General features: G+C 39.1%; 1 protein-coding gene across 2 annotated transcripts in view; it reads left to right on the top strand.

Moving 5' to 3' along the window:
* NELL1 (neural EGFL like 1) overlaps positions 1-25,219 on the top strand; it is a 291,777-nt gene that overhangs the window by 49,582 nt on the left and 216,976 nt on the right. For both annotated transcript variants that reach the window (XM_075755361.1, XM_075755362.1), the window contains exons 5-9: positions 10,789-10,885; positions 16,927-16,999; positions 17,242-17,324; positions 22,773-22,907; positions 23,761-23,863. In XM_075755361.1, the coding sequence (XP_075611476.1) occupies positions 10,789-10,885; positions 16,927-16,999; positions 17,242-17,324; positions 22,773-22,907; positions 23,761-23,863 (491 nt within the window). The remainder of the gene's footprint in view (positions 1-10,788; positions 10,886-16,926; positions 17,000-17,241; positions 17,325-22,772; positions 22,908-23,760; positions 23,864-25,219) is intronic.

The following is a 25,219-nucleotide window of genomic DNA, read 5'->3' as shown; positions in this document are numbered from 1 at the left end:
ATTTTTTTTTGTAACAGTGCAGAAAGGAGTTGGAATGAAAAGCCTGATTCTTCTCACAGTTGCACCTGTCTTACTGTACTTGGTAAAGCGACTTTGGGGTTGAGAGTGGAATGAGACAGAAAAGAGGAAGGCTGCACCTATTTTGTGGAAAAGGGCTTTTTCTAAGCTGTAAGCTTACTGTGCTTCAGATTCTGCTGTAATTGCCAGTTGCGAAGACTGTGTGCTACAGATCTTGGGCCAGGCATTGGCATGTCCCTCTATAATGCAGGTAGATATAATAGAAGCAAAGTTTCAGCACTGCCAGTTCTCACTTAACAAATGTCTTGTGACAAACATCAATAGTAATCTTAGCTTCCTCCCCCCTATGACAAAATGGAGATGACATAAGCCATGTAACCATGGTTTTACCTCTTTCTTCTGGTAGAATTTTATTTTGAGGTTAATTTTGCTGCAAGACCTGAAGTACCGTTGCTGCTTTGTGCCATTATTATGATGCACATTTTTTACCCTCTTTCTTTCTGATGCAAGATAGGCTTAATTGTTTCCTACTTGTTTCATAGATACTTTAATATAGTTTTTCTTAATCTCATATCCATCTCGCTCTAAGGGCTTCTTGTTTAATTTGTGGGAGAAGAGCTTTTTTTCTTTTTTGATCTTGGAAGAACCCATTGAATTAATTTCTCCCTCTTATTTCTAGAATCTCTTTTTAATTGCTCAGTCTTGGCTTACTGGTATTTGGCATCTGGGATGTACTCCGAACATTTGGCTCATCTGAGATGAGCTTTTGGTATCATGTTTGGTGTGGTAATAAATGAGCATGCTGTGCTTTTAGCTTTCTTGTTAACAGTTCGCTTTATTCAGTGTTCTGGTTTTGAACCTGATTCAAAGCTTGCGGAGGTTAAAGGGTGTCATTTAGTGACCCTGTGAGTTTGTGTTGTGTTCATTTATAAGTAGATTTGTCTCCCTGTCTGTAGTGGATACTTGTGTGCATCATAAAACTTCCTACTGTTACATGTTTTGTGCTCTGGTACTCAGATAGTGATAGTTGCTCACAGGTGGTAAAAAGATGCCAAAATACCTTTGGTGAGTCGATACTTATTTGAAAAGTGGTATTTGAGGATGTGGCTCTCATGTCTATATTGAGATGTTTAAAGATAATTCACATTAATTTATGAGAATTGTGAACAATGATTTTTTTATAAGAAAAGTCCGTGTATGTAGATAACATCTCCCTCAGCACTTAAGATGAGGCATTCTTTTGACCCAAACACCACCTTACGCACTGCTGTAGCCAAGAAGGCTGAATATGGTCAAAGCTGGCATCATCACCAGAAACAGTGACAAGTACATTCCTCTTGTGCTTCTGCTACCCGTAGATTGTGTGCAAGTTTTATGGCAATGCCAGGACCGTGAACCAGATGCTATTTACCTCAGATTTACCAGGTCAAAATGGACTTTCAGGAACACTATTAAAAGAAAAAGGTTGCTGTTGTGCTTTAGTGTCGGTAGACAGCTAGGCACAGGACAGTTGCTGCCCCCACAGTGGGACAGGGAAGAGGATCGGAAGGATGAAAGTGAGAGGAGGGGGGAAAAGTCATTTGAGATAAAGACAGTTTAATAGGTAAAGAAAAAGCTGTGTGCACAAGCAAAGCAAAATAAGCAATTTATTCGCTGCGTCCCATCAGCTAGCAGGTGTTTAGCTGTTTCCAGGAAAACAGGCCTTTATCTCATGTAATGATTACTTGGGAAGACAAATGCCCTAACTCCACATGTGCCCCCGTCCTTCTCCTCTCCCCCAGCTTGTATTGCTGAGCATGATGTCGTATGGCCTGGGATATCCCTTAGGTCAGTTGGGGTCAGCCATCCCAGCTGTGTCCCCTCTCAAGTTTTTGTGCATTCCCAGCCCACTCACTGGCAGGGCAGTCTGAAAAACAGAAAAGGCCTGGATGCCATGTAAGCACTGCTCAGCTTTAGCTAAAACATGGGTGTGTTATCCACACTGTTTTGGTCACAAATCCAAAATATAGCACCATGTGAGCTGCTTTTATGAACATTATCTCTACCCCACCCAAAAGCAGCGCAGTTGCCAAAGGTGAAATAACCATTTGAGTATCGAACTAGCTGACTTGTTACTGAAAATCCTGTATTTCTGCATGAAAAATGATGGATAGTGCATGTGTGCAGTAAAGTGCAAAATGCTCCGGATACATGTAAGATACAGTTGACCTCATGGTTTGTTGAAACTTTTTTTCCACAACTTTTGAAAATCCTAAGCAAATGTCCAGTTTTCTATTTCTGCCTAGAGACTGACTGAAATTATTTTCCGTGTTTCTTGCACTTTCAGGAGTGCTGTGTTTGTTACATGAAGAAGGGTAAACACTGCAGCCTTGTAGACAGGTTGTTAGCCTAGGGCTTAGATGCTCTTAAGACTGTTACAGTCAGGAACCAATTGTATCTGTTTCGTGATTTGCAAAGTAAAGTTAATAATACTGACCTTGTTTATAAAGGTGTTTGAATTCACCTCAGGTTTTCCAGGTGAAAGATACCATACGGGTATAGTATCCTGAGAAAGATGGATTTCTGGCCTTTGTGTGGCTGATGTCATATCATTTAGTAGGTCCAGTCCTCTACTTTGAATCCATAACAGTGATTGGGTTTAGTTTAATGCCCAATAAATACTGCTAAAATTCAGTGATAATTTTGTAGGAAACTGAAAAGCCTAATGTGTTTTGTAAAGAAAGCCCCATGTGGGCAGATAATATCTGTGACTTTACCCTTTTTCAATTTATGGGTAGAGAATTAAACCCCCAGCCCTGACAGTGAAATGTGATCTTCTACCCGTCTTTACTTGCATTCGTTTAATTTCCTCCTGATTATTAGAGGGTTTGAAAGTTAATTTACATTTCTCTTGAATAACAAAAAGAGATTGTTTATAGAGTTTTATTTAAATACATTTTTATTTTTAAATGCAGATTTGTAGTTGGAATAATGAAACTGAAAAGTAGGGTACATTCACTTTATCTCTATCATTATATAGGAAAATCGGTGAAATCATTTGGGTGACAGAGTTTGAAGAGACCTTAAAAACGGACCATACACTCTTGAGTCTTTTGCCTAACATATACTACTTCTGGAAACCTATTTTTTTTTTCTCCCAGAGCTGAACAATAACTTTTGATTAAATAGTTGGCAGATATTGTTGTATATTCAAAATTTAATAACAAAAGACTTCCCTCAAAACCTGAGATTTTAATCTAAATTGCTTTCCTCTGTTAAGTAATTGTGAACTCCTATACTACGACAGAGGAGATAGCATGAAAAAATCAAAATTTCCCTCAGGAAGATTATTTTTCTGAAACAGAACACTGGAAACTGAATGAATAATTCAGTTAAAGTTGCTCCAGAACTGAATGCGTGTCAAATAATGCATCCTATCTGTAAACACTATCAAGAAAATCCAATCACATTGGTATTGACACATTTTCATTGGGAAGCATATAGAAAATGGTTTGAAAGACAAATATGTAACGATATCCTAGTATTTCTTTTCAAAATCAGCTCTTAACCCCTTCAGAAGAATAGACGTAAAGACAAATGCCAATACTGTATCTTAAAGCTAGAGACTGATGTAATCATTGGTTTCTTTATGCAGTTGCGATTCAGAAAACATGTTGGACAAACTTTTTGAAGTGGCTGGTTATTTTTATACAATGGGCTGTGTTTAGAAGGCCTGATATTGGCTTTTTCAGATGTACTGAGTTTTTGCAGCCTCAGCTGGAGATGGTAACAGTGGTCAAGGTGGTCAACACCTCTGCAAATTAGTTTGGGAGAAGGACTGGTGCAAAACATGGGGAAACCTCCCTCTGTCCTCTGACTTTGTATTACAGCAGTCGAGCGCGCTAATTCAAAGCCTCTGCCATGAACAGTGTGTTATTTTGTGTGACTTCTCCATGCCCTTCAGTTTATTTAAAGGATCTGAAGATCCAGATGGATGTATACAGGGTAATGAATGGTTGCAGGAGAACATCAGTTTTAAGGATCAGGTTTTGAATTGCAAAAATCTGTTTTGATGATTCACCCTGATGTCAGCAAGGGCTCCTATGCAGTCATTGGAAGGGGCCTTCAGAGTGTGATTCATTTACTGTAAGGTGCATCACACCCTAGAAACACTTATGTCTCTTCATTAAATATGTGAGTCTAGAGGACTAGCTCCACTGTAGGTGTAAACTTTTGAGACATCTAAAATTGGGTGTGATGAAATCAACACCTGGTGGCTACATGGAAATTTATAGCTTCATGAAACTATGACAGCCATATTGGGAACAAAAAAAGCCTGTTCTGGGATCAATAGAGACCAGGGACTGAGAAACGAGTTTCAGCCATAGGAATATTTAGACTGCAGCTATTCATTTTTTAATTGTATTGCTAATAAAAGAAATCTCTCTGGTTCCTGTCTAGCCTGCAAATTTGAGAAGGCATTTTCCCATTTTAGTAAACTATTTTAGACCTGAAAGAATTTGGAAATTTAATGATTTGGTGTGCTACTTTGTAGTAACTGTTGGAGTTGTAGCCTATTTTATTGTTCAGAATTTTAGGCAGTTGCATCTCCTGATCAGTCCGTTGGCTGATGTATTCTAATGTGAACAGACATAAAGTTTATTTTCATGTTCTGATAAATATTTCAGCTATTTCCAAAATGCTTCTGGCATGGCAAATATTGTATGTATGAAGTAGAGCTGCATCTCCACAAAAGTGGAAATACTCTCCAAATGTTAACTTTTGCTTGTTAAAGTTGTCGTAAGAAATCTTCTTCACTGCAAGAGACAATTCCATGTCCCTCCCTGATTCAGTCTTTGTGATGATCTTGGTTAATCGGCTAATCTTTCTGCGCTTCAGTTTGCACACGTGTAAAATGAGCATATTTCCTTATTTTACCAGATCATTATAAAGATGATAAAACTAAGTTTAGATTGCGTGCGTGGAAGGCAACTGTCTCCTTGTCTTAACAGAGCTTGATTTCTAGAGAGACTTTTCCTCTACACAAAGATAGATGTGTGTTTGTGTATTTGCACGCAAATATTTACGATACACTTTGTTTCAGGAATCCACTGATTATTTTATAGATTTTCTGTTTTCTGTATATTGTATTCATTATGTCACAGGCGCCTGTTTGGAACGCGTCCTTGAAAAAGATGTTTCTGAGGATTGTGTAAGAATACTTAATAAATCAAAGTGTGCAGGTAGGGTAGAGACGTAGATACAAAACACAAGGATACATGGGTCTTTGTCAATTAACGGGTGTTTTTCTTACTGTGTTTAGCTAAATGGATCAGTGGTTAGTGACTATTCTGAGCATGAACATTTCAAGAAAGAAGGATTGGTTCACGGTTGTATGACTCCAGGTTTATGGTTTAGCTTCTTTGAAATATGTCAGCGTAAAGGGGCAAATCAAGCTTTCTCTTGGAAAGTGAATGCAGTAATCATAAATCTGAAAGTCTGAAGTATGGAGTAGAGCTTCCATTAACCTAGAGACCTGGGTCTCCTCATGCTGGAGGGGCTATTCAGTCTGCAGTAATTTTAGAGGCCACAGTTCCCTTGAGTCCTCTTTCTAAGCATTCCTGTTCTTGTGAAGCGTATTGTGCATTTCTCTGTGTGGGTATCAAAGCCAAATGTATTGAAAACTGATCTCCAAGGAGCTCTAGACCAGCACTCCATAAACTGGAAGTGTAGTGGATATAATTTAGCTATTCATATGTCAAATAGAAAGTATTGGTCAAGCATGGATAAAGCCATAGAAGGTGACACAACTCAGCCCAGAAAATCAAGCAAGGGAATGAGAATGATACAGAAACTTAATGAAGCTGTAAAAAAAGAAGGATCCTTTTGTGTCTCTTCAGAAACAGTAGTTTTTCAGCCTGAAAAACACCTCTTTTCTTCCAAAAAGAAAACCAATAGAGGAAGGGGAGCTGGGCAAGGATTTTTCCTACTTCACAAGCAATAGCTATAAGACAATTTCACCTTTAAGGAGGAACTTTTCTTATTACACTTTGGGATATGTCACAAAATGTTCATGCTTTATGGATTTGTCTTAATTGTAGAAAACCCCTGAAAAATCACCTGGCCAATCAGTAATATTTGATAGATTTGTAAGTGGCGTACATACGTGGGCAGTCGTAATGTCTGGGTGAAACCCTCTTCCCAACTATTTGCGTAAGTGCCACCTTAATCATTTTGTATGGACAGAGTGTCTTCAATGCCCATGAAGTCTCCCTCCTTCTCGGAAACCTGCTTTAGGAATGCTGCACTGCTTATGATGCTCTTATGACTTAAAACATGCACCTGGCAGCCCGGAGACGTGCCCAGTTCCTGGCTTTACTCCAGCTGCGCATGGCTCAGATCTGCTGGCTTTCAGCTGCCAGTGGGTGTAGCTGGTGAAACTCTGTTCACTGGTATTTGAAAAGATTTGTTTTCATCTTTATTAAAGCCACTGATTGAGAGTGAGTAATGCTATCATGTTTCTTGGCTCATGTTGATTCAAAAGCTTCTTCCACGTAGTTTCAGGTTGCCTTTGTGTAGCAGCTTCCAGCCTTACTGGAAAAGTCCCTTGGATTTTTTGCATCACTCTTTTTGTCAGGAGTTGCAGGACTCGTTTGTTTGGGTTCCCCCCCCCCCCAATTTTAATTCTTCTTCATTAGATAAGTAGTACATGGTGAACCATGTTCCTTTTTTTTTTTTTTTTTTTTGACCTTTTCATTTCCCAAGAGTGTAGAGGGGATTAGAAGGGTAGTGATATGTGAGGATGGTTGCTGGGGTGCTTTTGCTGATGTTGGACAGTATGCAGTAATAAAGTAAGCTCACACTGTTTGCAAACCAAATAGCGTCAACCGAAACATCCTTTTACATAGGAAGGTAAGCAAGGACTGATCTACATCTCATGCTCTCTCTTGAATCCTAAGCCTGTTACTCCATCAGCAGATCCACAAAGAAAACCAACCAGTCTCTTAGACATATATTAAATAAGACACAAACCAACCTTTAATTAATCCTTTCGTTGAAGGTAAATACCTATTCAGAAATGGAATTGGAGTAGAACAGTACAGGAATGTGGGGAATCCTGAGCATGTGTGTTATGAATGGCATTTACTGAAGAGACTCTGGAAGAAAGGTTGCTACAGCCTTTTCCACACAGGTTGAGAGTCTTTGTTCAATCATCAGAAAAGACAAGATAAACTACTTGAGCTTGTCTCTGATTTGTTGTCTTTGCTTGCTGTTGTTGAACTGTCATATAATAACATCAGTTATATGTTATGTCAGTTACATGTAATTGCAGATAGATTATTGCAGAGTTCCTTTATAAACTTTAACTAGGCCAGGTGAATAAAAATCAAATATTCTTCAATAAGTAGTGTTGTTGAACCTGGTCAGCACTGGGATTTTGTCTATTAGCAGAAATGGGGTTCTTTATGCAATATTGACTAGTCTTTTTACAAGATTAGAAATTTTCCGGTGAGGACATTATTGACCTAAGTCATGAATAAAGCTGTGTTATATATCCAAAGAGAAATTCCTAATGTGATAGTGTAATTCAGTAATCGGTTTTCTCAAGCTGCATGACAGTTCTTTGTTCCTTGTTCAGCATCTTGCAGCAGTTTTGCATTTGAGGAGATCTTCAAATGAGGTATGGCAGAAGGAGCCCTACTTACACTTTAAAGTACTGATAGAGATGATGCATCCAAAATTCCTATAATTCTCAAAACATGGTTTAAAAGAATATCGTCTTGTTTTGCTGTTTGAGCAGGTAAAACAGCTCAGTGTGTAATTTTATAGATAGTAAGAAGTAATTAGCTGGTGCAGGCAGAAATTTCCTTGAGCTTTGAATGTATCATGTTGATGAAATGTGATGAATTAGGGCTGATGATAATTATAATAACCTTGAGCAATAAAATCATGAGCATTAGAAGCCATCTTCTGACTCCTGTACTCACATTCTTAAACTGGAATTCTCATGTAACTATTTGGTTCTTAGGTTTGAGATTTTTGTTGGTGTTTCTTTTTAAGGAAATAGTAAGTTTGTCTCTAGTTTTTTAGATTGCTTCCATTTGGCTTTGACAAATGGTTTCCTTCTTTTCTGGATAAGCAAAAGTAGGTGGGATATATGACTCTCTGTACTTGACATAAAAAACTTCATGGAGCTTTCTTCAAGTTCTTTAATACTAGGCGTCTGCAAATATATGAATTTTCCAATAACGTGGTATGATGGTCTTTGACCTTGGCTGGACACCAGGTGACCACCGTGCTGTTTTATCACTCCCCCTCCTCAGCTGGACAAGGGAGAGAAAAATATAGTGAAAGGCTCATAGGTCAAGATAAGGACAGGGAGATCACTCACCAATTACTGTCATGGGCAAAAGAGACTTGACAAAATTAATGTAATTTATTGCCAATCAAATCAGAGTAGGGTAATGAGAAATAAAACTAAATCTTAAATACTCCCCCCCGCCCCCTTCCTCCCAGGCTCAACTTCACTCCCAATTTTCTCTACCTCCTCCCCCCAAACAGCACAGGGAGATGAGGAATGGCAGTTGTGGTCAGTTCATCATATGTCTTCTCTGCCACTCCTTCCTCCTCACACTCTTCCCCTGCTCCAGCGTGGGGCCGCCCAACCCACAGGAGACAGTTCTCCATGAAAATCTCCAGCGTGAGTCCTTCCCATGGGCTGCAGTTCTTTACCAACTGCTCCAGAGTGGGTACTTTCCACGGGGTGCAGACCTTCACGAACAGACTGCTCCAGCGTGGGTCCCCCATGAGGTCACAAGTTGTGCTAGCAAACCTGCTCCAGCACAGGCTCCTCTTTCCATGGGGTCACAGGTTCTGCCAGGAGCCTCCTCCAGTGTGAGCTTCCCATGGGGTCAGAGCCTCCTTCAGGTACCTGCTCTGGTATGGGGTCCTCCACGGGCTGCAGGTGGATATCTGCTCCACTGCGGACCTCAGGGTTGCAGGGGGACAGCGTGCTTCACCATGGTCTTTTCCATGGGCCGCAGGGGAATCTCTGCTCCAGCGCCTGGATTACCTCCTCCCCTTCCTTCATCACTGACCTGGGGGCCTGCAGAGTTGTTGCTTTCACATATTCTCACTCCTCTCTTCCAGCTGCTGTTGTGCCACAGTTTTTTACCCTTAAATGTGATATCACAGAGGTGCTACCATTGTCACCGATCGGCTTGGCTTTGGCCAGCAGCAGGTCCTTCTTGGAGCCAGCTGGCGTTGGCTCTGTCGGACATAGCAGGTTCTCACAGAAGCCCCCGGCTGCAGCCCCCCTGCTACCAAAACCTTGCCACATAAACTAATTCCTGTGGCAACTTACAACACGAAAATCAATCATTCTACTTGGTCAGCCTGTGCTAGAAACACTTGGAGTGTAAATGGGAAGATAACTGTGCAATGAGTTGTGTTGATTGACTAGTATTTTTCTTTGGTGTTTACTTCTCATGTTTGTTTTAAAGCCATAGCTTTAAAGAAAGAAGAAAAATAAGTTCACCCCTTTTTAAACATACAGATAATCTCATTGCTTTAAGCCTCAGGTCTGGACACATTCAGAGTCTTTTCTATTGGCTGTCACACTGGTGTGATTGCACAGCAATACATACTCCCTGTGAGCTGGATAGTAATGGAAATATATTTCATCATCTTCTCAATAATCCTTATTAAGCATGCTGGTTTTGTTATGAAGCAGTAAGTTCCTGGCTCCCACTGATGTGACATGGCAATATGAGAATCCAGGGTCAGTAACTTTGGTCTTGAATTTTTCATATTCTAAAACAATGATATCATTGGTGTAGTGGTCTGAGCTTCTGAAAAAGGTGTTATGGAAACTCATTACAGCTTTCCTAAAAACTAAACAAATACAAAACCCAAGCAAAGCTTTTTTAAAACTCCAGATACTTATTTTTGTGAATTTAAAAATGCTGTGCTGCAGCAATTTTTCATGAATTAATTTTAGAAATTTGATTTGTAGATTACTGCATTCATGTGCAAGTTTATGCAGTACATAAAGTTTGCTTATGGACCTCATGTTACTTGTTGTCATTGTTATTTTTATTGCTATTATTTCTACTTCCTTAAAGAATAACCAAGAAAATGTCCCTGTAGTGCTGGGAAGCAAACATGTAGAAAGAGGTCCCATTCTGAACCAGAGCTGTGCCAGTGACCTGGGCAAGCTGGATGTGCCGTAGTGGCAGCACACGTGAACACCCAGGCCAAGTGAATTCAATAACAGCAGCAAACAGGGCAGAAGTGAATAAAATGAAAAGGCCAAGTGCGGGGATGAATAACACAAATGTAGAGACAAAAAGGCCATGGGAGTAGAGGTAGAACAGTTTCTTTGTGAAGTCTATTCAAAATTCTAAACAATCTGAAAGTCTCAAAGGGTTGTCTCTCTGGTTGGATCTTGTTTGTGATTGTACTTTTTCTCCAGAAGGAGTAGTTGAGTTTGAAGTAGACCTCTAGGCTAGAATGGTCCCATTTTATTGTTTTCCCTACTGTGGTTGGTTCTGGCATTGTGTTTGTTCAGCCTAATGCTGCACGGTTGCACAAGGGAAGTTTTAATTTTAGTGATTTTAATAGTTATTTTTTTTCCTGTTTTTTTTCTTTTAAAGTTGTAATAAACCTTTGAAACTATCAATGATAAATATTGCGTTTAATGAATTTTTTTTTCTTTTTAACTGATTTTTGAATAGGAATTTTTCAGAGGAAAAAGAGGATTCAAGTAATGGCAATGTATTCCCTCTACAGGATTTATGAACGTATCGTTGATCCCCCAGAAACGAATTTGACACCTGAAAGCAATTTATGGCTTGGACAGAGAAACAGAAAACATGGTTTCTTCAAGGTAAGCAGATATGAAATGGCACATGAAGAAGGAAATTAATAAATAATCAAAAAGATATTTCTGATTAGTCATCTTAGACTCCTGAAATCTGATTTGTATGAGTTTTAGTAGAAGCTGTGGACTTGGGATTTGAGTTAGGTCCAACACTTAGAGAAAAGGATCTCTTCCTGCAAGGTAAGAGTATCGTAGTCACTGACTGCAGTGCCCAGTATTTGAAGGTTTTGTTTGGTTTCGTTACCTTCCTACCTCCCTGCTGTGGGCCTGCCTTGCTACTCCTGGGGACAGAACGAGACTGTGTAGGCAGCCTAAGAGTCTATTCTTGGCTTTCATCTTTAAACCTTCCTGAAACGACAGCTTTGCTGTGACTTCCTGGCCAGGCAGTGGTGCTCTTAGGCCATTTCCTCCTTGATTTCATATGCAGAATCCTCTCACCCTTCTGGGGTTTGCCTGCCCTGGCTCTTCGTTGTTTGCTCTTGTCAGCACTGACTTCTAGAGCAGAGAAGGTCTGCGATCCTTCTGGCTTTGGCAGATACTAGCTATTGTATGCACTGCATTTGCCTTGCTGCAAAACAGTAGATTTTTCTGTTCCTGGAGTACCTTCCTTTCTATTTTTCTCAACTAAGTGTATCACTGTATTTCTCAACAGAGAGTGAGTAGTGGGCCACCAGGTTTTGTTCGTGTTCTTTTGTCCATCGGAGCTTCCATTGCTTCCGAACAGCCCAGGCTGAAAGGCTGGCTAGCTGGTACGACTCAGGTTGTTCCTACCTTCTAGCTGGAAAGCCTGTCTTTTTCCGTTTGTGAGGCTCCCCAAGATGTCATCACTGAGTAGACCAGTATGGGCATGAGGAACTTTACAGATGAAAAAGAAGAGTCAAGTAATGGTGATATATTTCAGATTCAATTAATGACGATGTATTTCCAAAATTGCAAAGAACACAGGAATGACCTACAACTTCAAAAGCCCTCTCCTGCATGTGTTCTTTCATCAATTTTTTTGGCCCCTGGTGAGGCTGTATGATTTTCTGGTTGAGGCTGAATTGCTGAACCAAGCAACAAACAAAATCCACCAACAAAGGAAAACCACCCCCTCCGCCTTAAAATTAATTCTTTTGCTTTGTAAGCAAGCTACAGGAAAGTTTCGGATATTAGTTCAAGTTTTGGATAACAAGCCATGGTGCAAGTGTTTATCAGTGAAAGAGTGTATAGTCAGTGATAGACCAATCTGCCTATCCTCTATATTGGCATGGATTTGTTGCCAAGGTGATTTACCACCCACTCGGTTTCCCTTTGAAGCTGTCAGTTCATAAGACAATTTTCCAAGTTGCTGTTTTCCTGAGGACCTCTCCTCGAAGTCCCCAGATTTCAACAAGCTAGGAAAATTATTTTATGCTAAAATTATTTAAGCATAGCAACTAACAATTTTAATTGTGAAACAGAGGTAGAAGCTAATTTTTAACTTAAATTACGGTCCGAGAGTTGCTCTGAACCTAAAGTGCATTTCATCCTGCAGCAGCTGAGCTGTCACTGTGAAGTGAAATTGATAGTATTATTTTATTCTACAGCTGTTGTTTTTTTACCTCAGCTGCTTCCCATAATTCCACAGATGGTAAACATATGTTTATAGCTACATAGGAAAAAAAAAAGGAAGTTATATTAGATTCGCCCATCTTAAATTTTTATTTTATGCAGGCAGTCAGAGCCTCAGAACTCTGGGATATTATATGTTTGTAAATTAATATTTCTACGCGTTAACACTTTGGAAACAGCAGGGTAGCTAATGATATGCTAATGAACTGACAGTTTTTATTGATCATAATGAAAGCTGACAAGTGCCTTACTTTGCTTGATGCATGCTTGAATATTTTACTAACTTTCTTTGGGGCAGAAATATAATTGCTTGTATTTTTTTAATCCTGCTTGAGAGTTTCAGAAATCTTACTTTTTTTCTTAATGTTACTCATTGCAAAAACTTGGGATTTTGCCAGTTTATAAAGAGCACACATCTCTTTCCATATATTTACATGCTCAGCAGGACCTCCCGTTCTTTTTCAGAGCAATTTGTTTCACTGTTTTAGCATATTAAAAAATAGATCTATTTTCCTTAATGTAAACAGAGATCTGCAGGGAAATAAGAGCGTTAAAAAAGAATTAGCATTTTTGTATGTGTTGGAACCATGATAATGTATGTAACAAAAAGCACTGAGTATGATCTTCGCCATTCCAGAAATTTTCTTACTTTCATGATAGTTAGTTAATTGTTGTGTCTCTCCATAAACGAATAGCATTAAAGCGCATTTTGGGCCATTCTCATGCCTATCATAATTCTTCAGTATATCGAAGAGGAAGGAAGGAGGGGATATGATATCCACAAGTCACTGTGGCCAGTTGCTGCCATTTTCCTTATTTATGTTTTTGTTCCATGTCCTTATGTACAGTGATTATTCGACGATCTGTGGAATGAAGTGCTCTGTGGCATAATCAAGGGAGTCAAAGCCTTGCCACTTACAACTAGTGTCTCTTACTAGTTGTAACTCACCTGCTAATGACTAAGCATTTGGAGTTCAGATAAGAAGGAATGGTTTTAGCACAGCAGTGGCAGGAGCAAATGCGGAGCAGACTTAAGGTAGCTTTGTCTGTTTGCTTTGAAGGGAATTTCATGAATTACTTCCTTTGAAAAATACAGGCTGACTCTTCAGATTTCTTTGTGTGGCCCAAAAGCAAGATTTGTTTTAGGGCTAAAGAATACTGTTATAATCAGATTAGGAAACCAAAGTAAATGGAACTGAAAGGAGGAAGAGGGTGATGCCAGACACCCAGGGAACCCTCACTCTAGGATGTATCTGATTGCTGTCAGGATCAGAATTATCTGCAAAATTCATTTTATTGCTGGGGAGAACCCTTCCCCCTAAGGCTCCCTCCAAAGAGCTGCTGTAGAAATGAGCTTATTAATGCATTGCTGACTAGGTGATTCATGTTGAAAGACTGTAATTTTCATATCTGCTATAGCAGGCTCTATTGATCCTGCTCCCTGTCTGGGGATTGTATAGTAGGTGCTTGAGAAGTGTGTTAGTATTTTTACTGCATAGCATCACATGTGTACTTGGGCCTCTGTATTCGTTTTCATCTCGGTTGTACAGACCAAGGTGAGGTAAATACAGTGCCAAGGGCAGTTGTTCAAGCGCTTGGCATGGGGCATGCCTGCCTGCCTTGTGTAGAGGAGCGCAGTGCTGATCTAGTGGAGATCTAGTGGCGTTGGTGTAGCATTGCCTAGGCGCAGGGTCTCGGGCACGTCTGCTGGTACCTCCGTGCAGAGCCTTTCACCAGCGCTGGCCGACGCAACTTGCACAGCTGTGTGGCACGCATTATCTCTGTGGGAGAAGTAGGTTTTAAAGAGGGTGAAAAGCAATGGAGGAAATGAAAATGCAGAAGGGGAGAGCTCATGGAATATATGAGCCTTTGTACAGGATGTGGGAGGAGTTCTCTATTTAATAGAGACGTGAGAAGTGCAATAAACAGGGCTCTTGTATTACATCCTCATGGGATGGGCTTGATATTTAGTGCTGCAGGCTTGAATTTAATCTTGTAGCTGGTAATCTGCCTGCGCAGAGGAAGGCTCTTCAAGCTAGTGAGTCCTTACGCTTAACTGAAGCTTTGGTTTTAGTTAGCCAAATGCTTTAATAATAACATAAAGGTGATGGCTGCTTGGGAAGAGAAAAACAGGGAAGATTTTGACCAGTGGCATCTCCCTGTCAAGGCCGAATCCTGATGTCCTTTCACAGAACGTACACTGAAGAACTCCACCCTTTGCCAAAGTGAACCAGGGCCCTGGGCTTCCCCTGGGGAGCTGTGTGTGCTTAATTCTCCTTCTGGCTGTGGTCTTAGAAAGCTCCCAGCAACCTAGACTTAATGCTGAAGGAGGAATAGTCCAAGTTTGTTCATATGTCTTACAATAATTATGACTGTAATAAGTGTTTGCCTATAATGAAGTCTTTCTATTGAAAAAATACATCAGCAAAATTTCTGCTCTTTGAATGTTTACTTCTATATTTGATTGTATTAATTCTGTTTCAGAGGTTTATAGAGTTAGAAGGCATCTATATTGGTGAATTGAAGTTCATAGGTTTTTCCATGGTAACATGCGTTCACAAGACACAAAAATTAGTTGTGTTTCCTCTTCAGCTTGTATTTAAATGCAAATCTATCCAAAAGACAATTGAGCGGTGGGGCTCTGATGCAGCAAACATATTTGAAGTTCAGTATGCACTTTTTTAAAAAAAGGCTGAGGAAAACATCGCTTTGCTCTGGATGATGTCTTGTTAGCTGTGTGATATGGTCTGGTGAAACTTTGTAATCTCATTTACTCTTAGTTGAGCTGGGGAGGCTTAAGCATTGAAATATATTTTTGTGCCTCACCTAATTCTCGCTGATGACTGCCAGCAGAAAGTATGTAAAATGGCTTTCAGGATGTTCCATTTCCAGTGACAGTATTACTTCTCATTATTATGATGGTTTCATTATTCTCTTAGATGAAAAGGTTAATAAATGTATATACTTCTGCAAGAAAGACAGTGTGATCTGATTATGTCTATTAATATTTTCAGTTAATATTTGATCATGAAACAGTAAGCAGGAAATGATACTTGCTGATTTGCCTTCTGCTGTTTTAGCATAAATGTTAAATGTTACTTACTGTACTTTCCAGGCCTCAAGGGCTATCTGAGGCTTATGTTCTATTTACGGATGGAGTTCAACGTTTTGAGCAAGTGACCAGGTCCTTGGTCTGCAAAATTCACGCTATTGCAATTTAACTGAAAATTAAAATGTAGTCTTATAACCGGGTTGGATGGGGCTTTGGGCAACCTGGTCTAGTGGAGGGTGTCCCTGCCTGTGGCAGGGGGGTTGGAACTAGATGATCTTTAAGGTCCCTTCCAACCCAAACCATTCTAGTATTATATCAAATCAGTAATTTAATTAGATAACAACTGCTGCGATGATAAATTTCCTGTCAAAATAAAGAAATTCTTCTGTGTCTGGGAGGAGATAGAGCCGTGTCACAACATCTGTTTAACAGTCAGCAAATAGCAGCACCCAGAAGTCTCTTGTTTTCCCTTGTTCCTCTCTCTTAGTAACCGTGACATTATTGAAGCTAGTGGATCTTGTGGAGTAAGTACGTTACACAGTCAAAGGTGGAGCAAGACCTTTGTACTGACCTTAAAAGAGCAAACACAAGCTTCAGCATTTTCTAGGCTATTTGAAGGATCTAGGGTTCTTCAGGACCCAGGTGTGCAGGGATACTGGGGCAACCCTTTGTGTCTGCTGCTTCCGTCAGGGATATCCTTGCAAGTCAGGCACGACAGAAGTTGCAGCTGGTACTGGACCTTTTGGTCCTTCCTCTCTCCTGTCCTGCCCGGTTCAGTTTCCCGGCCTCATACAACCTGCGCTAGCTGGCTCTGACCTTGGAGTCCTGATTTCTGCCAGTTCTGCACAGGGGATCTTTCCATCTGTCTGGGTTAGAGAGAGGATTTAATTCGAACTGATTACATCTAACAATTACATGAACTGCCTGTTGAGATGCAAAGCTAGTAGGCTAAACTAAACCAAACAACTGAAGTGTAGGCTCTCACTTACCCCTTGCACTATATACTTCTCTTTTCATAATGTTTGATTTCACAGTCTTATTTGGCGAAATCACTGAAGAGTATTTTGGAAAAGTGTGTCATAGGCTTGAATAATGGATAAAGCAGCTTCCACTGCTTTTTTACCAGTCTCGTCCCATTTTAAGACATTTAAGCAGCTTATATTTGGCGATGGCAAAGGACAAAGCAGTATTATTTCTGTGTTTTATGAAAATTAATATCCAAACACACAGGAAGGTAGGAGGAGTTACTATATTTTGTCCATCTTCACTTATTTTCCTCACGAGAAGAGTGAGCTGGTCAATTTTTTTTGTACCCACTTAAGAAATGACATGTGAAACAACTTGTACAGGTCTAAGTGAATGCTTGTAATCTGTATTACCAGTTTTCTCTTCTTTTACAAAGGGTGTTATTCAAGATGTGAAAGTCATCTTTATACCTAATGGATATATAATGCAGTGTCCTAATCTGAATCGCAGTAAGTAGCAATTTCTTTATTTTCTCTATTTTAGATTTTTTTATACCAATTACTACTTTGTTTTAAAAATAATATTTTCAGTCTTGTCATTTTTGCACGTGCTGACTTCCAGAAGGCAAAAATACTGTGTAAACAGATTGCATTTTATGTTCAGATAAATCAAGTCTGATATGCTGTTGGTTATTTATGGGTTATTGTGTCTTTCCTTCTCTTCTGTTTCTTTTTACTCTTCCTTTATTGAGCATGCCCAACCTGCAGTGATTTCTTAAGTCTGGTGCAAGGAATCATGGATTTGCAAGAACTCCTGGCAAAAATGACTGCAAAAGTAGGTACCTAAGCTTCTTTGTCAATTGCCCGTTCCCTTCTGTGCTAAGACCAACATGAAAATATTTATTCCTTTTGCAATTATTCTGCATTTTCATGGTAGACTCATATTTTTTTTTTTCCTCCTTCTGCCAGTAGCCCTGTCTGCAGCAGACTTACGGATATAGCTTCACAGATGTCACTTAAGCCTTATACAGCTTCTATTGTCTGCCTTATTAGTTGTAAGATAGTGACAAAATGCCCAGGGTCTGATTTTTGTAAGAAGCCTTAGCATGATTTCCCTCTTCATGCTGAGGGATAAATGCAGAAACAAAGGAGTGAAATCCCTCAACAATTTCCTCACCATACGATGCTGTCAGAGGGTGCGCGTTTGCCTGTGGGAAGTCCTGTGAAGTCTTCAGGACTGGTGTAGTCTGCTTCCTGGGAATTGAAATGAGGGCCCAAAATGGAAATGCCTGTGAAGCTGCTGGCTGTGCTGCTCTTGACATCACCTTTGATCAATGGTTTTTACAGTGTAAAAGTTAGCCCAGCTCCAGGTGGTGTGGTGTATGCATTTTTTTCTTTTTTTTTTTTTTTTTTTCCTCAGAGTAGGATGAATGGGAAACTATAGTGGTTTTTTTTGTTTGGGATTTTGGAGATTTTCTTTCAGCCCTGCTCCCACGCTGCACAGTCAACCTCTGTGTTAGCCAAGGCCCTTCAGCTAAGGCTGTGGTGAAGTTTCGGGGTAGGAAGCTATTTATTTAGAGGTGACTGAACCCCTGGTGTGTGTTAAAGGGCAATCTGTGAAGCTTTTTTTGAGGTTAACGTTGCTGAACAATCGGATCTGTGGCAAAAGGCAATTCATTGTCTCATCTGAAACAGCACTTATGTGCTAATTACTTATAGATTTAAGTGCAACTACAACCAACCTGTAGATGCCTTTAATCTCAGTGTAGTCACTGAACAGGAATTTTGAAAATAGGATTTGCATAGTAGTGCTACTAGCATAAAAGAATTATACTTGTTACTGTGCTGCCTTTAAGTGTTCTTTTCCTTCCTAATAGGAAAGTGGAAACTTTGTTGTTAGAGGGTGTGCGCATTATACTGACAATCCACTTACTCAGCTGACATGCTTTGGACAGGCTGACTCCAAATGCGAAATGTGAAGCTTTTAGTTCAGTTTGCCGCTTGTACTGTGAAAGGAAGGCAATTATTTTGAGCCCTGCTGGTGGTATGAGCAAGTTCCAATTATGCACTGTACTGACTAACTCGCTTTCTCTGCTGTTAATTGTATTTTTGCTTGCTAGTACTTTACGAGGGGAAGCAAATAACACAGTATTTGTACTGCAAGGACTCGGTGCTTACATAAAGTGGTGCTGGGATAATTCTTCATTGTGAGTTCCTTTTCTGTTATAGCAGTGTACTATTTTGTTGCAGTTAGAGAAATACTGTTGTCCAGGAAAAATGCATGCAGCAGGAAAGGAAATGAATTTGGTAGACAAATGAAAGTTAAAAGTGGAGGCATTTGAGGGAAGCATTAAGGTTTATATCTGCCTTTTCAGTCCTAGAGGTCAATAGCCACAAGCAGTGCCAATGTAGATGCGAGTATACCATATGGGTATGATGTACGGCAAGGCAAAGAGCACGGCTTAGAAGGGCCGTGCAGCTGCCTGCCGACCTCCTGTTTGGCAGGGAAGGACGTCAGAGAACGGCTTGCTAATGTACATGAGCAATGAACCCCAGCACCTGGCCCTACACCAAGCGATGCAGAGCATGGACGTGATGTTTTGGAAAAGTGGGCCCCATGGTTTGGTGTCTAGTTGTTGCTTTGAGGCTGCGCTATATCTAGGATTTCAGTTTCTCCCTCAATTGCTGTTTGGTTACAACTGTATTACAGCATTGAATAGACCAGCGAATGTCGTTTGCAATGAATGTGTACATGCAGTTTATATAATGTAAAACTATGAAGATTCAGACCAGGGCTTGTCTGGGAAGAAAACATCAAGCTAGCGGCTTTAGGCTCCAGTAATTTTGGTAGCAGTACAAATTATGCAGTACGTAGACAGGAGGAGAGAGTACCCTCTTGCTTGGGGTTTACCTCAGAGTCCCACGAGTCTAGTGCTGGCTCGGGATAGGACACGGGGGCTATATAAGGGGCCCAGCAGCACTGCCTATGGCAGATGGTCATGGAGTGCTATGTACAGGAGCATTCGTTCACGCCCTGTAACAAGCTATCCCACCATTATGTCCTCTTCCTACCTATGTCTTGTAAAGACATAGCTTTGAAAGATGAATAAATGCTAGCTTTTAAAGTCTATCTTATTTTTGTCATCATTTGAATTCTGAAGCTTTCTGGTGTATATGTTTAATTGATTTAATCTTGTGTCCTTAAATAGAGAGCCACCATAGACAGTGTGTTAGAAATCTGGCTAAAATGTTAATTTACTGCAGAAGAAAAGGATCCTGTTATATTTCAGCATTCCCAACTGCCGTGCTGCAATACTGTTGGTTCTTCTTGAAATATACTGTCTAAAATAATTCATGCAACTTTAACAGTCTACTGAAATAAGTCTGGGCATCTCCTGCGTTTCTTTGAGTGGAATATAATTTCTTTTTGGTAAATTATGGGCCCACACTAGAGCGTGCTTTGTATTCAGATGTGCTTGTTACATGAAGTCTTCCAGCACAAAACTTTCTACTGAATCTTTCCTTGGTTGAGGTCAGAAAGGTTGAAGCTTGAATCTGATTAAACCCAAGAGAAATCAAGCACTTGAGTTCATTGATGGGCTACTTAATCTGGTTTGATTACATCATGGATTTATATGGCTATGAATACTTTTACAAGTAACACATTTTTTTTGTGTAAATTTTGATAGTTTTGGTGTTTTTAGGTATTTTTGTTATTAATTTTGCCAGAAACAATACATTTTTAACAGAAGGTTGTCATCTCTCAGTTATTTGTATGGGCAGAGGAGAAGCAAGGGAAGTGCTAAATAAGTTTTGTGAATAATAGCTAGACAAATATTCCTGAATGTTAAGAACTTAGGATTTGATCGGTATATGGAAAATGTTTGATATGTTGTGGGTTTCTCCCTCATTAATTTATTTCCATTCATAACCTAAAAAATGTTTGAAGCTTGAGAATTTTCTTCTGATGTTTTAAACATTCAACAAATCTAGTTGCGTGCCTTTGGCAACATTTGGAAGACTATTTCAGGTAATTTTAAGGAATTCGTTGTTTTATTGAGTTCAACAGAAATTGTTCAATTAAGGCTTGACGTTTAGAAACAAACAATGTTTCTAGTCACTCTAGTATAGAAGGTAACAGTTAAAAGTTGTTTCTGAACAAATTCTGTGGGCTGTGATACAGCCAATGACCTCTGTGTATTGGAGGGTTTGTTGTTGTATGCCTGCTTTCTGGTGATCTACTTGATTGATCTGCTGTGATTAAAGATATTTCTTAGAAGAGGAGATAAATGTTTTTTCAGTGAATAAAACTTACCAAGATAATGCAAATGACAGAAAAAGTTAATAAATTGAAAATATTTATTGTCTTAGAGTTTTCTTTTTTTTCTAGGGAGTAATTTCTAGGACAGACAAAGGACAGTATCAAGTACCACTTTCAAATCTGGGTATTTCTTTCTATAATTTTTGTAGCCCATTTATATAGGAATGTTCATTTTAAAAAAAAAGTGTAAGACAAATCAAACACCTTTTTAACAAAACTGATTATATTTTATATTCTGTAAATATAACAACTAAATGTAATGACCTGAAAAGGGTCGCTGCTGAAAATCAGCAGCTCAGTTAAGAGGATAGTTTTGCCTCTAAAATGTGAAAGGCAGTTTTGAAGTCACCAGATCATGCTGAGTCTGGGGGAGATGAGTATCAATCCCCTATTATCCCAAAATAACAATGTAAGAAATAAAGAGCTTTTATACAGTGCTTTGTCTCTTGAAGACTGCAGAGGAAAAACAAAAGAAATAAAAAAACCCCTCAACACCAAAACAAAAAGAAACCCCAACAAAATCCAAACACAGAATTTTGCCTAGTATTTCTTTTCTTTTTCTTCCCCCTAAATATGTTGCTCTTTTACTGGCAGGAATGAAAAAGGATATATTAGAATACTTTGGTTTAAAGTGGATGGAATTTTAGAGGATGGAAATATATGAAATTCAGGTATATGCCATTATGTAAAATATACTATAGCACTGTGAATTCTTTTTTTTCTTTTTAAATTTGCTACTATTACAATGTAGGAACTTATAATGTAGGATAATAGCATCATATTTGTAATAAAACAGAGTATGCATTCATCTTGTTTTGGGCCAGATTGAGGTAGCCTTGCTATTCACAGTGCCTTCAGTGTGATGGCTTATATGCATAAGACAAATGTGAATGTAAAAAAAAAAAAAAATCAAGACCTTGAGAAACTCTCATCTGGCTGGCACCAGGGTAATTTTCAGAACAATGGCAGTCTGGGGGCTGAAGAACGCACATATTTACTTCTAAATATTAAGTCTGTATTTATTTTCAGTATTAGTAGATGGGAAAGTCATTTAGAGTGCTCTTAGGGATTAGAGATGATGGCACTAGGCACAAAGTGTGCGTAAACGGGGATTGCTCCTCTCTGGAGGATGAGATGGTACCTTGTACGAAGGGTAGGTCTGTGATGGCTTAGGAGAGGGTGGTTCAAAAAACCTTTTCCTTTTCTACTGCTTACGTGAATGAGCGTTGTCCCCTCTTGTTATTGCATAGCGTCTCATCGGTAAATGCAGCAATTGCTAGCATGCAGATGTAATACTTGGAAAAGATGCATCAGTTTTAGCTTTCTGATATGCATTTTAGTAATTGGAATTGAGGAGGTAATGGGAACAGCAAGGAGCGTTAAAAGCTAGCCACTAGCCGAGGGTTTATTCCAGGAGCATGGCTTCTCCATTATTCACAGTCTGGGAATATTTTGTACTAGGTGGAATTGAAATGCTTTCTTTTCCCTCGAAATCTCACTTGGTATTATAAGGTTAAGACCTTTCTAAAAGTCAGAAAGTATTAGTCTGGCTGATGCTTAAAAATGATGAGACGGGGATGATTAGGAAAAGTCAGTCTGCCAGTCTTCATGCTTTTTTGACTTGTAATCAGATTGATGAGCAATTAAGAATTTCTTTTAAAATACTATTGTAGTTTGTGTACTTTTGCCAGTGCCGGGTCATTCCTGAGGGGATCTTAGTGGGATTTGTTACAGTACAAGAGATGGTTGCACGAGTCATAAACTGTTGTCAGTCGGCATGGATAGCTCCATCAAAGTCCGAGGAGGAGGGTTAGTTTATACCTGCAACATCCTGGTTCGGTGTTTTGAATGTTGTAGTCAAACTTGGTTCAGCTAAAAATAAGTATACTGCTTTCTCATATTTGCTTTTTTAAATCATGTGTTTGAATTGCAGAAATCTCATCAAGTTACTTTCATTTGTAGTTAAATTATGCAGAAACAAGACTGAGTCAATTGGAAGACTGTCATTGTGAGAAGACTTGTCAAGTAAATGGATTGATCTATAGAGACAAAGACTCATGGGTTGAAGATGATCACTGCAGGAATTGCACTTGCAAAGTAAGAATTTCTAAAGAGTTTAAGGAGTGGGACCTAATTAAAATGTGAAAATGGTCCCTGAATACATACTGTTGACTCTGACAATTATTACATTTTTAGCATGCATCTAGTGGCAGGATGAACAATAGGGAGGGAAGTGGTAAAATAAATAAAAACTTGACATTGCTTATGTGCAAGCTTCATAAATAAAATCTGCTTTGCCTTGACAATGCTGTCTTATTTGTTCTAATTATATCTGTGAGGACTTTATAGTTTTGGGGTGAAAGTGTGGCATTGTCTGTGTTTGGTTTGGAATTGTTTTCAGTGCAGTAGTTTTTTCACAAAGGAAGCATTATCTTAATAGTATTCATAGATGCTTAGTTGCATCTTGCATGGTAACAACATGCCGATTCTGTTTTCAGTGTTTATCACTCTGAAAAATCGAGGAACAGAAGAGAATTAGTATGTAAATCTTGTCTCATTGAAATTATTTGATAAATATCTGAAGAGAGCCTTTGTTTGCTCGAGAAAATAGAAAACTGATTGTTAAAAATCTCAGAGATGATTGGCACGGTGTACAGAAAGTGATGCTTATGTTCTTGTAAAGATGGGCTTAGGTTTTCCACTTTAACGTGCTTTGCCCAGGGGAAGTGGGGTAAAACCAGTAATATGTATCAAAATGGAGTTATTCACCTTCAGATGTGTTTTGATTCAAGTTTGTAGTTAGATAGGATTAAACTTGTTACTGAAGGAAGGTTCTGTAATCTACAGTGCTATTTTTATTTAAGTAGTTTTCCGTCTTCTGTGTTTTGTATAAAAGACTCACTATTTACAACAGTCATAGTTGAATTTTGTCTTAAAAACCTTTGCTTAGAGTGGAGTTGTGGAGTGCCGGAGGATGTCCTGTCCCCCTCTCGATTGTCCCCCTGATGCTCTCCCAGTGCATGTGGAAAACCAGTGCTGCAAAATATGCAAGGGTAAGTATATCGCACGGACCTTTTTGTTTTGCTCTCTATTTAAGCAGAGTTAAAGTTGTCCTGAAAGCAGGTGCGTTTTATAATGACTTTCATAGGTCTTGGTAATTCAGGTAACGTGAGTCGCTGTGGCCAACTTGATTTAAGAAGAAAATAAATAATTGCTGAGAAATGAAAAAGCACTGCAAACTTCTAGAGATTCTCTTTTTACCTATTGTCAATGTAAAAAAAAATTATCTGCTTGTTTGGGACTGGGAAGCCTTACTTGGCTTCAGCTTGTATCTCCTGTTGATGTTGAGAAGCATCAAGCCTACGATCTGAACTTTCTGTAGCAATGAGTAATAAACTGAGCTGTTATCTTTTCCCCTATCTTTTATGTTCAGTTGGAAGATTGTTCTTTAAAAGAAACAGGACAGAATTTCAGACCTTGAGTTAGTATCATTGTGTGGAGTGATAGTTTGGTGTAATTAATTGCGAAATAAATTTATGAGAAGAAAGTAAAATAAGTAAATTTTGTGACCAATGTTATTGTCAGCTTTCAGTTCCTCCTTCTGGAAATGAAAGCTATTAGTAACATTCCTGGAAAGAATATTCAATATTTGTTGCCTTAATGGTAGCACAAGGGACAAAGACAATTTATATATGGAAATTTTAGCTGAATACTGGTGCCAGTCTTACCCTAAGAAGCACAAATTATCTTTTTTTTGGTGGGGGTGGGGAGTGTTTGTGTGTGGGTTTTTTTTTTTTTTTTGTTTCTGCCATTCTATTCTTGGAGAATAGTAAACTTCATCTATGAGTTTTTCAATAATTCATAAGACAGGGATGTTGAATTATTTTAAGATTTATTAGGAAAGTAATAACGCTTTTTAGCATTCTGTCACCTTTCTTCAGTCACTGAATTCATTAGTCCCACGCACAAACGTCCTTTACCTGTGATCTTGCACTCGCTCATGTTTACTCATGTCACCTCTTTCCTCTCAGCTATATGTTGGCATGACTATCCTGCTTACTAAAAGATGTTTAGGAATAGACTACTTGGGTGGTGGTAAAGTGGTTATGCTGGCCTGTATTTTTTTTGTCTCAAAATGTTTTTATTTGTAACATTGAAATTCTAGAAGGTTCCTTCATGAAACTGGATGCTTCTCTTGACATGCCTTAGCTGCCATGCATGTATGCACAATGGTCAAAATTTGGCACAAAGGAATTGCAAGGCACAAAATTGTAGATTCAACGTAAATCCTTATGAGTAAACTGTGTTCCTGTTACTTGTAATGGAAAGATGAACAATCAAACTTGCCTTTTGTCAGTGATTGGCACAAACTTGACTCGTTATTCTGACGAGAACTCAGCATGTCAGTC

This window comes from Balearica regulorum, chromosome 5, assembly GCF_011004875.1.
Source record: "Balearica regulorum gibbericeps isolate bBalReg1 chromosome 5, bBalReg1.pri, whole genome shotgun sequence".
NCBI lineage: Eukaryota > Metazoa > Chordata > Aves > Gruiformes > Gruidae > Balearica > Balearica regulorum.
The sequence above is the reverse complement of the archived record's forward strand: the minus strand, read 5'-3'. Positions and strand labels throughout refer to the sequence as shown.